At 39.4% G+C, this 15,711-nt stretch overlaps 1 protein-coding gene across 3 annotated transcripts in view; it reads left to right on the top strand.

The window, feature by feature from the left end:
* The window catches only part of LOC123769433 (transcription initiation factor TFIID subunit 4), a 241,093-nt gene that overhangs the window by 68,350 nt on the left and 157,032 nt on the right, over window positions 1–15,711 (top strand). Inside the window, exon 3 of one of the 3 annotated variants that reach the window (XM_069308836.1) lies at window positions 1,729–1,812. The exons of the other annotated variants lie outside the window; for them this stretch is intronic. Coding sequence (XP_069164937.1) covers window positions 1,729–1,812 — 84 coding nt within the window. The remainder of the gene's footprint in view (window positions 1–1,728; window positions 1,813–15,711) is intronic. 3 annotated transcript variants of the gene reach the window in all.

Here is a 15,711-nt window from a genome sequence, read left to right as displayed (position 1 = left end):
GACCTTAAGACTTTTCTTGATATTTCGAGTGTTATTAAATGGCTTTAACATGCGTATGTACTGTTCTGTATATGGTTTTGGTAACGTCTTATGCTGTAGTACTGCACAGTGAAAATGTTCATTCTTGTTAAATGGAGAGTGAATGTTTGAAATTTGTTTAACCTTTTTATAAGACAACTCACAGAAATCACTTTACATTGTATAGAGCTACAGTGTAGAGCCTGGCTACAGTACTTTTATAAAGCAGTGGGGTACTGCTGTAGATATTTTGCTAGTGATAGTTGTGGTTTCTATGTGATGCTGTGTCAGCTTTGTAATGAGGAAGATAGGGGTGAATGGATGGGTGTCTTTGTGAGCAACTTTAACATTTTTGTTCCTATATTGGTGTACTTTCTCCTTCACTGATGCCTCTCCACCCCTGCATGCAGGATATGGGTTAGTGGTGGTGGTGCTGTACAGAATATTATTATTTTGATGGCGACCAGTGTTTACTCACATAACCCAACCTTTCTTGCTTCCACTTTGTCTGACTCCCCTTCCTTCTCTTCTTCCAACCCCCTTTTTATACAACCCCCATCTTTTCATCCTCTTCCTTCCTCCTTCCCTCTTGCCTGCTCTTTCTTCTGTCCCATGCATACTTGGCAATAATTTTGAACTTGAATATCAATAATTAGAGTCGTGCTCTGGGAAGACGTGTAGGTAAGGCTTTAAGTATATGTGGTAGGAAGAACTCTTAAGCTGTAAAGAAGAATCAAAGCACTTGTGCCTCTGTGCTCTCCAGTGACAAAAATAAAAGCTACATACTCTCAATTTTCAGCTCGTATGCCCCTTGTGATAATTTCAGTTACATAAAACAATTTTATTGACTAGTTATGTAGTAGTTTGTATTTTATTTTTAAGAATATTTCATAATATTGTTTGTATTGTGAGAGATGCTGGCATGAGAGATTAGCAGTTCCTTTCTCTATTGCCTTCTTGTGATTGAACCACATCTAATGTAAATTAGAATTCCTAATGGAAGCCAAATTCTGCATTATAATATCATCATCTTCCAGTTACTGGCATTTTTCCCTATACTGGTAATATTTTTGTCAGAGGGGAGAAATTATAGGTATGTACTTTTTCTCACTAAAAACTAGAAAGAGGTTAGTAAAATTTTAAGATTTCTTTATTTACATATATTTTTTCTTTTAAGAAATGTTAGTAGATTTGCTTAATTCAATTAACCTAATGTTGATAATCTTAAGTGTTGGAGAGAGTTGTGATGGAGCTGACATTGTTTATAACAAAGCCTTTCTTACATGTGTAGATAAAGGAAACCATATTTTCCAAATTATCTTAAATTCCTTGAAGCATGACAAATTTTGATGTGTGTGTTTAGTGTGTTTAATATCATGTGGATGTATGCATATGTGTGTGCACCTAGTTGAGTTTGTTGATATTGTTGCTTTATCAGTTTTAGAAGGCCTAGGTGCACCCTTGTCACTATGTTCCTCCAACCTCGACAATCCATAAAATCTTTTCAAGATTTCTGCACTTAACTGCTCTGAATGTACTCTGAATTTAACTACTGTTCTGAATTTGAAGAAACATTTTATCAATGAGTTGATAATGGATTAGCGAGTGTTGCTGAGAACTGTGTGCTTCTTTCCCTCACTCCTCGCTCCATCTCTCCCTCTCTCTGGTGTGTCCCATGCTTGATAGTGTTTCTTGTGTTGCATTATGCAGGCTGGCACGGTCGCGGTGAGGTCCGTGATGGTGTCGTCGGCAGCCGCACGTCCCGCTACCATCATCCTCCAGTCACAAGCCAGTGTATGTCCCTGTCACCGACACACTCCCAGCTCTCGTGTGCACTTGCCTTGTTTAATACCCTTACTTTAGCAAACTGAAATTCATAATACAGTAGTGTTAATATTAACCATTGAAATTAAAGAGTAATGCGGACAAATATAATACTTAGCCAAATATAATACCCAGCCAAATATTTGACTATGAATTTGATTCTCGTGTGTTAATCCCTGATTTGAGACCCTTACTGTGTTTTCTTTAATAACAAGGAAAATGATGCTCCATTCAGCATATTATAATCACTCATTTAATTTTCTTCCTAGGCTTATGTCAGTATAATTGTTGTGTATGTACAGTATTAATTCACAGTACTTAGAATTACACTTTCAAGTATCTCACTACTTTTTGTGTGGTTACATGACAGTACACGACACTTCATTGGTGCGAGTGCAATAAGCATATAGCATACATGTGCTTGTTCATGACATTTACATACTTTTCCTTATTTTTGATCCAGGTTATAGAAAATTTAATGTCTTACAAGATGATTATTTATGTATTTTATGTCGTAGTTTGGTCTAAGTTGCTGTGATCTGGCATGGAGTAAATTTTAAGTATTTAATCTGGTTTTTCAACTGGGTTCATGTTAATTATATTTTTAGCAATTAATTTCTGAGCTAATTCCAGTATTGGATCTTGAAAGTTATAGTGATAAGAATGTCTTGCAGTTATTACTGTATGTGCTGGATCTTGATTATTATTACGTATCCTCAGATTAGATACTTGTCATGTTAGCAGTGTATATTAGCATTTTCTTGAAGTAATTAGGGAAATATTTATTTTCTGAAGCCTTGATGTAGAATTTGTGTGGGGGAAAGAGATTGATTACTTAAGTGATTAAGTGATTGATTACTTACTCATCCTGCTCTACGGGATGAGAGCAATGTTCGTGGTATCCCATTTTCCCTATAATCGTTATCATATGGTGATTTGAAACTTTCAGTTTTTTTGTTATCTACCACCCTCATTTAAATTATTCCAACAGTTTACAACTTTGTACGCCAAAGAAAATTTCTTACATTTTTTCGGTACCTTTGTGTGCATATTTGTCTTTCTTTTTGTCAGTCCCACACCTAATAGCCAAAACAGCAACACTAAGCCTAGTAAGAGAGCACCATTTTGTCATCCAGAACATCCAGAGCCATTTTTGTTCAAATATTTTTCAAAATTACTTTACTATCTATAATTTTATGAATATATATTAATACATTAATATAATGTGAATTAGAATTTATTAGCCCTGATTTTACCAATGTTAAGCAGTATTGAGGAAAATGGTCATATTTATATTAGGGGTGCAATTAGGGGGATGAACGGTGACTATTGAAAGTAACAAATTTAATTGCAAATAAGTTCTGGGTGCCATTATCAGTAGGGATCTTAAGCCCAGATTTCAATGCATAAATGTTCAAAATGAATAGGATAGGTTACAACAATAAGTGCTAGGAATACAACATCTTGGGTCATCCTTTAGCTTCATTTTGACCATGTTGGGCCCCATTTAAAATTACACAGAAAAATAGCAATGATAATCCCAGGAATTAGAAACTTCTCTTATAAAGAGAGCTTTTTGAACCTTAATTTACATTATCTTGAAATGCTGAGAGTAATAAGGATCATGATTGATGTGTATCTGCCATATTTTACCATAGATTCGTTACATTATTGGGATTTCATTGTGCAAGGTTGTTGAATTATAGAAAAGATTATTAAGCAACATAAACATGGGATTACTAAATTGTATCAAACGTAGTTTGAGATTCTTGCTCATAGTTTAAAATACTTTTGTTCCTCCCATTTTGCATATTAAGTGTCTTCCAGTTTTCTAGTAGTTCACCTCTTTTCAATGGCTTGTTAGTAAGCGGCCAGCATGGTGCTTGCTTCAGCCACCTCTCGGTATCCATCTTGAGATCTTCTCTCAGCCTTAGTCATGTCCAACTCCAGCAGGTACCTTCTTACTTCATCTCTGTTATTGTACTTGGTTTACCATCCCTCTCAGCTCGTGCACTTTTCCTTGCTTTATGTTGAATACTTCAGGTATTGAGTTCATGCATACTTGTGCTGTCGATGGGTCACAATAACGTGGATGAAGATATGAAGACCAAACTACACATCAGAGGATTTCTGTCTTGGACTGCTATCAAGTCACACATGACTTGAATAAACTACGTTTTGGTCCATCCTAGACCATTATCAAGTAAAAGAACAGTAAAAGAACAGGTGATGAAACTGAAGATTGGGGCAAGAAGACATTTACAAAAAATGACAAGGAAGTATGTAAGGAAGACCAAACCACACATCAGAAGATGAATAAACGACAACGTTTTGGTCCATCCCGGACCATTATCATCTTCTGATGTGTGGTTTGGTCTTCCTTACATACTTCCTTGTCATTTTTTGTAAATGTCTTCTTGCCCTAATCTTCAGTTTCATCACCTGTTCTTTTACTGTTATTTCCTGTGTGTGTGTGTGTGGCTGTGGAGCAGCTTCAGTTGGATCTTTGGATATATTTTGCTATAACATTATCAAATTGTCTCTCTTCTTCTCCCTCTGAAGCATTCATTTTTGCCCATCTGGTATTTTTCTCTGATATCTTGTTATATTGTTCCTGTAATTTTTTCATGCACTTATGTTTATGCTTAGTGCATCCTTTTACACCCTTGGTTAAACCAGACTAATCCTATGCTTGTTATTGTCCCTTTTTGGACAGAAACCATGTTATTACTGCTACCCATCAACTCTTAGTGAGGAAATTCATCATTCATTGTGACCTTGTGTGGTCTTCCCTCTTGAGTTGTTTCAGTACTCTTGATAGAAATTCTCTTATTCCCCTCATAATTTCCAGTTTGGTACACCAGTCTTCTACCCTTTTAGCATTTTTCTGAACTGTTTATCGCTAGTACAGTACATAGTAGTCGCTCATTTCCAAGTGGTTCTTCAAAGTCTGTCAGGTAAAGTCTGGTTGGTTTGTCGCTACCCCTCACTCTTCTGGGTCTCATGTCATATTGGCTAAGAAAATGGCTTATACTGCTTCCAGTAGTTTTGTTCTTCATGTATCTGTTTTTTCATAAGGTTCTTTATTCTTACAATCATGCTACAGTTGAATGCCATTAATAATTTGATAAATAATTTAGACCTACTCCAATTTGCAGCTGAAATGGCTCTTTCTATTATTTTAACACTTTCATGTCCTTGGCGTGCGCGGCCCAGCCTACCCCAAGGTGGGCCTGGCGTTTCCCGTGAGTGCGCACCCACACTAAAATGTGTGTACTCTTTTTAGTTTTCTCGTGTCAATTTTTGTGATGTTCATTTTGGTATAAAATTGTTTGCAATAGAATTCCCGAAATGGATATATGCATATAAGGTCAAAATGCCCGGTGTACCACCCGCAGCAAACCAAAAAATCGACCGAGCATTACCCGTGAGCATGCACCCATCCACATGCACAACACCCGAACTAAAATGTTTATACTATTTTAAGTTTTCTGACATGAATTTTCATATTACATCATTCATTTTAGTATAAAATTGTTCGCAATACAATTTTCTAAAGGTATATATGCATATAAGGTCAAAAAGCCTGGCGTGTCACCTGCAGCAAACCCGAAAATCGGCCAAGCATTACCTGTGAGCATGCAACCACTGAAATGTTTATACTATTTGCAGCTTTCTCATCTCGATTTTTGTGTTACGTCATTCATTTTGGTTTTAAATTGTTCACAATAGAATTTGCTAAAGGAATATTATGCAAATATCTCATTAGCACATAACCGATCCAAAATGTGTATACTGTACTGTACTCTTAAATTTTGTCATGTCCATTTTTGTGTTACATCTTCCATTTTGGTATCAAATTGTTTGCAATAGAATACCCTAAAGGGATATATGGATATGGATATACAGTATATGGATATACAGTATATGGATATACAGTATATGGATATACAGTATATGGATATATATATGCATATGGATATATATGCATATGGATATATATGCATATGGATATATATGGATATACTGTATATGAATATGGATATATATATATATATATATATATATATATATATATATATATATATATATATATATATATATATATATATATATATATATAATATGTCGTACCTAGTAGCCAGAATGCACTTCTCGGCCTACTATGCAAGGCCCGATTTGCCTAATAAGCCAATTTTTCCTGAATTAATATATTTTCTCTATTTTTTTCTTTTGAAATGATAAAGCTACCCATTTAATTATGTATGAGGTCAATTATTTTTATTGGAGTTAAAATTAACGTAGATATATGACCGAACCTAACCAACCCTACCTAACCTAACCTATCTTTATAGGTTAGGCTAGGTTAGGTACCCGAAAAAGTTAGGTTAGGTTAGGTAGGTTAGGTAGTCGAAAAAACGTTAATTCATGAAAACTTGGCTTATTAGGCGAATCGGGCCTTGCATAGTAGGCTGAGAAGTGCGTTCTAGCTACTAGGTACGACATTATATATATATATATATATATATATATATATATATATATATATATATATATATATATATATATGTCGTACCTAATAGCCAGAACGCACTTCTCTGCCTACTATGCAAGGCCTGATTTGCCTAACAAGCCAAGTTTTCATGAAATAATTGTTTTTCGACTACCTAACCTACCTAACCTAACCAAACCTAACTTTTTTCGGCTACCTAACCTAACCTAAAGTATAAAGATAGGTTAGGTTAGGTAGGGTTGGTTAGGTTCGGTCATATATCTACGTTAATTTTAACTCCAATAAAAATAAATTGACCTCATACATAATGAAATGGGTAGCTTTATCATTTCATAAGAAAAAAATTAGAGAAAATATATTAATTCAGGAAAACTTGGCTTATTATGCAAATCGGGCCTTGCATAGTAGGCTGAGAAGTGCATTCTGGCTACTAGGTACGACATATATATATATATATATATATATATATATATATATATATATATATATATATATATATATATATATATATATATATATATATATATATATTAGTATATTTTGGTAGCAGTCTTTCCTGTAGACATATATTATTAAATATGACCGAAAAAGTAAGATTAATAATTCTAACACGAATTTTCTCAATCTTTCGTACATTACGCTTCACTGTTGGAGGTAAATCAAAAATCACTTCTCCAAAATTCATTTTTATTTCTAGTCTGACGCGACACGGGCGCGTTTCGTAAAACTTATTACATTTTCAAAGACTTCACAAATACACAACTGATTAGAACTTACGTCTCTCTGATATTATATCTACATTTGAGTGAGGTGGGAAGGATGATGTGGCATTAACACAAGACAGAACAGGGGATATTAATAGGGTATTAAAAGTATCAACACAAGACAGAACAGAAACAATGGGTATTGAATAGAAGTGTTTGTAGAAAGCCTATTGGTCCATATTTCTTGATGCTTCTATATTGGAGCGGAGTCTTGAGGTGGGTAGAATATAGTTGTGCAATAATTGGCTGTTGATTGCTGGTGTTGACTTCTTGATGTGTAGTGCCTCGCAAACGTCAAGCCGCCTGCTATCGCTGTATCTATCGATGATTTCTGTGTTGTTTACTAGGATTTCTATGGCGATGGTTTGGTTATGGGAAGAGATTATATGTTCCTTAATGGAGCCCTGTTGCTTATGCATCGTTAAACGCCTAGAAAGAGATGTTGTTGTCTTGCCTATATACTGGGTTTTTTGGAGCTTACAGTCCCCAAGTGGGCATTTGAAGGCATAGACGACGTTAGTCTCTTTTAAAGCTTTTTACTAGAAATCCTAGTAAACAACACAGAAATCATCGATAGATACAGCGATAGCAGGCGGCTTGACGTTTGCGAGGCACTACACATCAAGAAGTCAACACCAGCAATCAACAGCCAATTATTGCACAACTATATTCTACCCACCTCAAGACTCCGCTCCAATATAGAAGCATCAAGAAATATGGACCAATAGGCTTTCTACAAACACTTCTATTCAATACCCATTGTTTCTGTTCTGTCTTGTGTTGATACTTTTAATACCCTATTAATATCCCCTGTTCTGTCTTGTGTTAATGCCACATCATCCTTCCCACCTCACTCAAATGTAGATATAATATCAGAGAGACGTAAGTTCTAATCAGTTGTGTATTTGTGAAGTCTTTGAAAATGTAATAAGTTTTACGAAACGCGCCCGTGTCGCGTCAGACTAGAAATAAAAATGAATTTTGGAGAAGTGATTTTTGATTTACCTCCAACAGTGAAGCGTAATGTACGAAAGATTGAGAAAATTCGTGTTAGAATTATTAATCTTACTTTTTCGGTCATATTTAATAATATATATATATATATATATAGATATATGTATATATAGATATATGTATATATATATATATATTAGTATATTTTGGTAGCAGCCTTTCCTGTAGACATATATTATTAAATATGACCGAAAAAGTAAGATTAATAATTCTAACACGAATTTTCTCAATCTTTCGTACATTACGCTTCACTGTTGGAGGTAAATCAAAAATCACTTCTCCAAAATTCATTTTTATTTCTAGTCTGACGCGACACGGGCACGTTTCGTAAAACTTATTACATTTTCAAAGACTTCACAAATACACAACTGATTAAAACTTACGTCTCTCTGATATTATATCTACATTTGTGTGAGGTGGGAAGGATGATGTGGCATTAACACAAGACAGAACAGGGGATATTAATAGGGTATTAAAAGTATCAACACAAGACAGAACAGAAAACAATGGGTATTGAATAGAAGTGTTTGTAGAAAGCCTATTGGTCCATATTTCTTGATGCTTCTATATTGGAGCGGAGTCTTGAGGTGGGTAGAATATAGTTGTGCAATAATTGGCTGTTGATTGCTGGTGTTGACTTCTTGATGTGTAGTGCCTCGCAAACGTCAAGCCGCCTGCTATCGCTGTATCTATCGATGATTTCTGTGTTGTTTACTAGGATTTCTCTGGCGATGGTTTGGTTATGGGAAGAGATTATATGTTCCTTAATGGAGCCCTGTTGCTTATGCATCGTTAAACGCCTAGAAAGAGATGTTGTTGTCTTGCCTATATACTGGGTTTTTTGGAGCTTACAGTCCCCAAGTGGGCATTTGAAGGCATAGACGACGTTAGTCTCTTTTAAAGCGTTCTGTTTTGTGTCTGGAGAGTTTCTCATGAGTAGGCTGGCCGTTTTTCTGGTTTTATAGTAAATCGTCAGTTGTATCCTCTGATTTTTGTCTGTAGGGATAACGTTTCTATTAACAATATCTTTCAGGACCCTCTCCTCCGTTTTATGAGCTGTGGAAAAGAAGTTCCTGTAAAATAGTCTAATAGGGGGTATAGGTGTTGTGTTAGTTGTCTCTTCAGAGGTTGCATGGCTTTTCACTTTCCTTCTTATGATGTCTTCGATGAAACCATTGGAGAAGCCGTTATTGACTAGAACCTGCCTTACCCTACAGAGTTCTTCGTCGACTTGCTTCCATTCTGAGCTGTGGCTGAGAGCACGGTCGACGTATGCGTTAACAACACTCCTCTTGTACCTGTCGGGGCAGTCGCTGTTGGCATTTAGGCACATTCCTGTGTTTGTTTCCTTAGTGTAGACTGCAGTGTGGAAACCTCCGCCCTTTTCCATGACTGTTACATCTAGAAAAGGCAGCTTCCCATCCTTTTCCGTCTCGTAAGTGAAACGCAGCACGGAACTCTGCTCAAATGCCTCCTTCAGCTCCTGCAGATGTCTGACATCAGGTACCTGTGTAAAAATGTCGTCAACATACCTGCAGTATATGGCCGGTTTCAAGTTCATGTCGACTAAGACTTTTTGCTCGATGGTACCCATGTAGAAGTTTGCAAACAGGACACCTAGGGGAGAACCCATGGCGACCCCATCTACTTGCTTATACATGTGCCCATCCGGGCTCAAGAAGGGTGCCTCTTTAGTACAAGCTTGGAGTAGTTTCCTCAGAATACTTTCTGGCATGTCAAGAGGAGTACAGGCTGGATCACGATACACTCTGTCGGCTATCATTCCGATTGTCTCGTCCACAGGTACGTTGGTAAACAGCGATTCTACGTCCAACGAGGCTCTTATCCCTGTGGCCCGTGTGCCCCGCAGTAAGTCCACAAATTCCTTTGGAGACTTCAGGCTGAAGGCGCAAGGAACATAAGGAGTCAGCAGGCCGTTGAGTCGCTTCGCCAGTCTGTACGTGGGTGTGGGTATCTGGCTAATGATTGGCCGAAGTGGGTTTCCAGGCTTGTGCGTCTTGACATTTCCATACGCATGTCCAGGTTTATATTCCCCAATGATCTTTGGCAGGTGGAGTCCGGAGTGATTTTTGATTTACCTCCAACAGTGAAGCGTAATGTACGAAAGATTGAGAAAATTCGTGTTAGAATTATTAATCTTACTTTTTCGGTCATATTTAATAATATATGTCTACAGGAAAGACTGCTACCAAAATATACTAATATTAAAGTGCACGACCCAGCAGCAAGGAATCAAGCCTTCACGATAAAATATCGCCAGGATCTGATTCGTGATCAGATATACAAGGCAGAGAATGAAATCAAAGACAACAAAACGCAACTACTTCATGCTACAAACGAGTGGAGAAATAGCAACATCGACCATAGTATCCGTACCCGCATTGAACAACACCTCGACATCTTCACAGACCAACATCACCTCAGCACTGAAACAAGGATTATCAAGAAACTAACAACATTATATGGAGGACCTATGGCAATTCCACGACCAAGAGATGGCTTCCTGAACCTTGCAGGAATTAACCTCACTGAGGACCAAGTCACTCTCCTAAATCTGGGCATAAACTGTCATGTTATGTCCAGACCGAGTGAAATGGCCCGGAAAGTAGAGTTGGAAATTCTGTTGGACGACATATTCGACCTCGAGACACAAAAGAAGGTCACTACCAAAGATACCTTACAAGCAGAACTTATTGCAGAAGGAGGAAAGAATCGAGGCAACTACAGAAGCACCATACTGTCCCCCGAGCTTAAAGCGGCAGCTAAAAGCCTTCGTGAGAACAAGGAGATAGTTGTCAGGAGAGGTGACAAGTCGCCAATATATGTCATTCTTAAAAAAGACGAATATCTGGCGAAAATGAACATCATACTCTCTGACCAAACTAAGTTCCAAAGGGTAACGAAGGACACTACAGCCGAATTAAAAGCAAAGGTCAACAAACTGATCGAAACTGTGAACGCCAAGAAATCCGGACTCCACCTGCCAAAGATCATTGGGGAATATAAACCTGGACATGCGTATGGAAATGTCAAGACGCACAAGCCTGGAAACCCACTTCGGCCAATCATTAGCCAGATACCCACACCCACGTACAGACTGGCGAAGCGACTCAACGGCCTGCTGACTCCTTATGTTCCTTGCGCCTTCAGCCTGAAGTCTCCAAAGGAATTTGTGGACTTACTGCGGGGCACACGGGCCACAGGGATAAGAGCCTCGTTGGACGTAGAATCGCTGTTTACCATCGTACCTGTGGACGAGACAATCGGAATGATAGCCGACAGAGTGTATCGTGATCCAGCCTGTACTCCTCTTGACATGCCAGAAAGTATTCTGAGGAAACTACTCCAAGCTTGTACTAAAGAGGCACCCTTCTTGAGCCCGGATGGGCACATGTATAAGCAAGTAGATGGGGTCGCCATGGGTTCTCCCCTAGGTGTCCTGTTTGCAAACTTCTACATGGGTACCATCGAGCAAAAAGTCTTAGTCGACATGAACTTGAAACCGGCCATATACTGCAGGTATGTTGACGACATTTTTACACAGGTACCTGATGTCAGACATCTGCAGGAGCTGAAGGAGGCATTTGAGCAGAGTTCCGTGCTGCGTTTCACTTACGAGACGGAAAAGGATGGGAAGCTGCCTTTTCTAGATGTAACAGTCATGGAAAAGGGCGGAGGTTTCCACACTGCAGTCTACACTAAGGAAACAAACATAGGAATGTGCCTAAATGCCAACAGCGACTGCCCCGACAGGTACAAGAGGAGTGTTGTTAACGCATACGTCGACCGTGCTCTCAGCCACAGCTCAGAATGGAAGCAAGTCGACGAAGAACTCTGTAGGGTAAGGCAGGTTCTAGTCAATAACGGCTTCTCCAATGGTTTCATCGAAGACATCATAAGAAGGAAAGTGAAAAGCCATGCAACCTCTGAGAGACAACTAACACAACACCTATACCCCCTATTAGACTATTTTACAGGAACTTCTTTTCCACAGCTCATAAAACGGAGGAGAGGGTCCTGAAAGATATTGTTAATAGAAACGTTATCCCTACAGACAAAAATCAGAGGATACAACTGACGATTTACTATAAAACCAGAAAAACGGCCAGCCTACTCATGAGAAACTCTCCAGACACAAAACAGAACGCTTTAAAAGAGACTAACGTCGTCTATGCCTTCAAATGCCCACTTGGGGACTGTAAGCTCCAAAAAAACCCAGTATATAGGCAAGACAACAACATCTCTTTCTAGGCGTTTAACGATGCATAAGCAACAGGGCTCCATTAAGGAACATATAATCTCTTCCCATAACCAAACCATCGCCAGAGAAATCCTAGTAAACAACACAGAAATCATCGATAGATACAGCGATAGCAGGCGGCTTGACGTTTGCGAGGCACTACACATCAAGAAGTCAACACCAGCAATCAACAGCCAATTATTGCACAACTATATTCTACCCACCTCAAGACTCCGCTCCAATATAGAAGCATCAAGAAATATGGACCAATAGGCTTTCTACAAACACTTCTATTCAATACCCATTGTTTTCTGTTCTGTCTTGTGTTGATACTTTTAATACCCTATTAATATCCCCTGTTCTGTCTTGTGTTAATGCCACATCATCCTTCCCACCTCACTCAAATGTAGATATAATATCAGAGAGACGTAAGTTCTAATCAGTTGTGTATTTGTGAAGTCTTTGAAAATGTAATAAGTTTTACGAAACGCGCCCGTGTCGCGTCAGACTAGAAATAAAAATGAATTTTGGAGAAGTGATTTTTGATTTACCTCCAACAGTGAAGCGTAATGTACGAAAGATTGAGAAAATTCGTGTTAGAATTATTAATCTTACTTTTTCGGTCATATTTAATATTATATGTATATATATATATATATATATATGTATATATATATATATGTATATATATATATGTATATATATATATATATATGTATATATATATATATATATATATATATGTATATATATATATATATATATATATATATATATATATATATATATATATATGTATATATATATATATATATGTATATATATGCGAACAAGCCTGAATGGTCCCCAGGACAATATGCAACTGAAAACTCACACCCCAGAAGTGACTCGAACCCATACTCCCAGGAGCAACGCAACTGGTATGTACAAGACGCCTTAATCCACTTGACCATCACGACCGGACAAAATGAGGTGATAGCCGAAGCTATTTGAACCACCCCACCGCCGGCACTCGGATAGTAATCTTGGGCATAGCATTTTACCAAATCACCTCATTCTTTGGGGCACACGTGAGGAACACAAATGCGAACAAGCCTGAATGGTCCCCAGGACAATATGCAACTGAAAACTCACACCCCAGAAGTGACTCGAACCCATACTCCCAGGAGCAACGCAACTGGTATGTACAAGACGCCTTAATCCACTTGACCATCACGACCGGACAAAATGAGGTGATAGCCGAAGCTATTTGAACCACCCCACCGCCGGCACTCGGATAGTAATCTTGGGCATAGCATTTTACCAAATCACCTCATTCTTTGGGGCACACGTGAGGAACACAAATGCGAACAAGCCTGAATGGTCCCCAGGACAATATGCAACTGAAAACTCACACCCCAGAAGTGACTCGAACCCATACTCCCAGGAGCAACGCAACTGGTATGTACAAGACGCCTTAATCCACTTGACCATCACGACCGGACAAAATGAGGTGATAGCCGAAGCTATTTGAACCACCCCACCGCCGGCACTCGGATAGTAATCTTGGGCATAGCATTTTACCAAATCACCTCATTCTTTGGGGCACACGTGAGGAACACAAATGCGAACAAGCCTGAATGGTCCCCAGGACAATATGCAACTGAAAACTCACACCCCAGAAGTGACTCGAACCCATACTCCCAGGAGCAACGCAACTGGTATGTACAAGACGCCTTAATCCACTTGACCATCACGACCGGACAAAATGAGGTGATAGCCGAAGCTATTTGAACCACCCCACCGCCGGCACTCGGATAGTAATCTTGGGCATAGCATTTTACCAAATCACCTCATTCTTTGGGGCACACGTGAGGAACACAAATGCGAACAAGCCTGAATGGTCCCCAGGACAATATGCAACTGAAAACTCACACCCCAGAAGTGACTCGAACCCATACTCCCAGGAGCAACGCAACTGGTATGTACAAGACGCCTTAATCCACTTGACCGTCACGACCGGACAAAATGAGGTGATAGCCGAAGCTATTTGAACCACCCCACCGCCGGCACTCGGATAGTAATCTTGGGCATAGCATTTTACCAAATCACCTCATTCTTTGGGGCACACGTGAGGAACACAAATGCGAACAAGCCTGAATGGTCCCCAGGACAATATGCAACTGAAAACTCACACCCCAGAAGTGACTCGAACCCATACTCCCAGGAGCAACGCAACTGGTATGTACAAGACGCCTTAATCCACTTGACCATCACGACCGGACAAAATGAGGTGATAGCCGAAGCTATTTGAACCACCCCACCGCCGGCACTCGGATAGTAATCTTGGGCATAGCATTTTACCAAATCACCTCATTCTTTGGGGCACACGTGAGGAACACAAATGCGAACAAGCCTGAATGGTCCCCAGGACAATATGCAACTGAAAACTCACACCCCAGAAGTGACTCGAACCCATACTCCCAGGAGCAACGCAACTGGTATGTACAAGACGCCTTAATCCACTTGACCATCACGACCGGACAAAATGAGGTGATAGCCGAAGCTATTTGAACCACCCCACCGCCGGCACTCGGATAGTAATCTTGGGCATAGCATTTTACCAAATCACCTCATTCTTTGGGGCACACGTGAGGAACACAAATGCGAACAAGCCTGAATGGTCCCCAGGACAATATGCAACTGAAAACTCACACCCCAGAAGTGACTCGAACCCATACTCCCAGGAGCAACGCAACTGGTATGTACAAGACGCCTTAATCCACTTGACCATCACGACCGGACAAAATGAGGTGATAGCCGAAGCTATTTGAACCACCCCACCGCCGGCACTCGGATAGTAATCTTGGGCATAGCATTTTACCAAATCACCTCATTCTTTGGGGCACACGTGAGGAGGATTAAGGCGTCTTGTACATACCAGTTGCGTTGCTCCTGGGAGTATGGGTTCGAGTCACTTCTGGGGTGTGAGTTTTCAGTTGCATATTGTCCTGGGGACCATTCAGGCTTGTTCGCATTTGTGTTCCTCACGTGTTCCCCAAAGAATGAGGTGATTTGGTAAAATGCTATGCCCAAGATTACTATCCGAGTGCCGGCGGTGGGGTGGTTCAAATAGCTTCGGCTATCACCTCATTTTGTCCGGTCGTGATGGTCAAGTGGATTAAGGCGTCTTGTACGTACCAGTTGCGTTGCTCCTGGGAGTATGGGTTCGAGTCACTTCTGGGGTGTGAGTTTTCAGTTGCATATTGTCCTGGGGACCATTCAGGCTTGTTCGCATTTGTGTTCCTCACGTGTGCCCCAAAGAATGAGGTGATTTG

Source organism: Procambarus clarkii, chromosome 63 (assembly GCF_040958095.1).
Source record: "Procambarus clarkii isolate CNS0578487 chromosome 63, FALCON_Pclarkii_2.0, whole genome shotgun sequence".
In the NCBI taxonomy this organism is placed as follows: Eukaryota; Metazoa; Arthropoda; class Malacostraca; order Decapoda; family Cambaridae; genus Procambarus; species Procambarus clarkii.
This window is presented reverse-complemented; position numbering and strand designations above follow the sequence as displayed.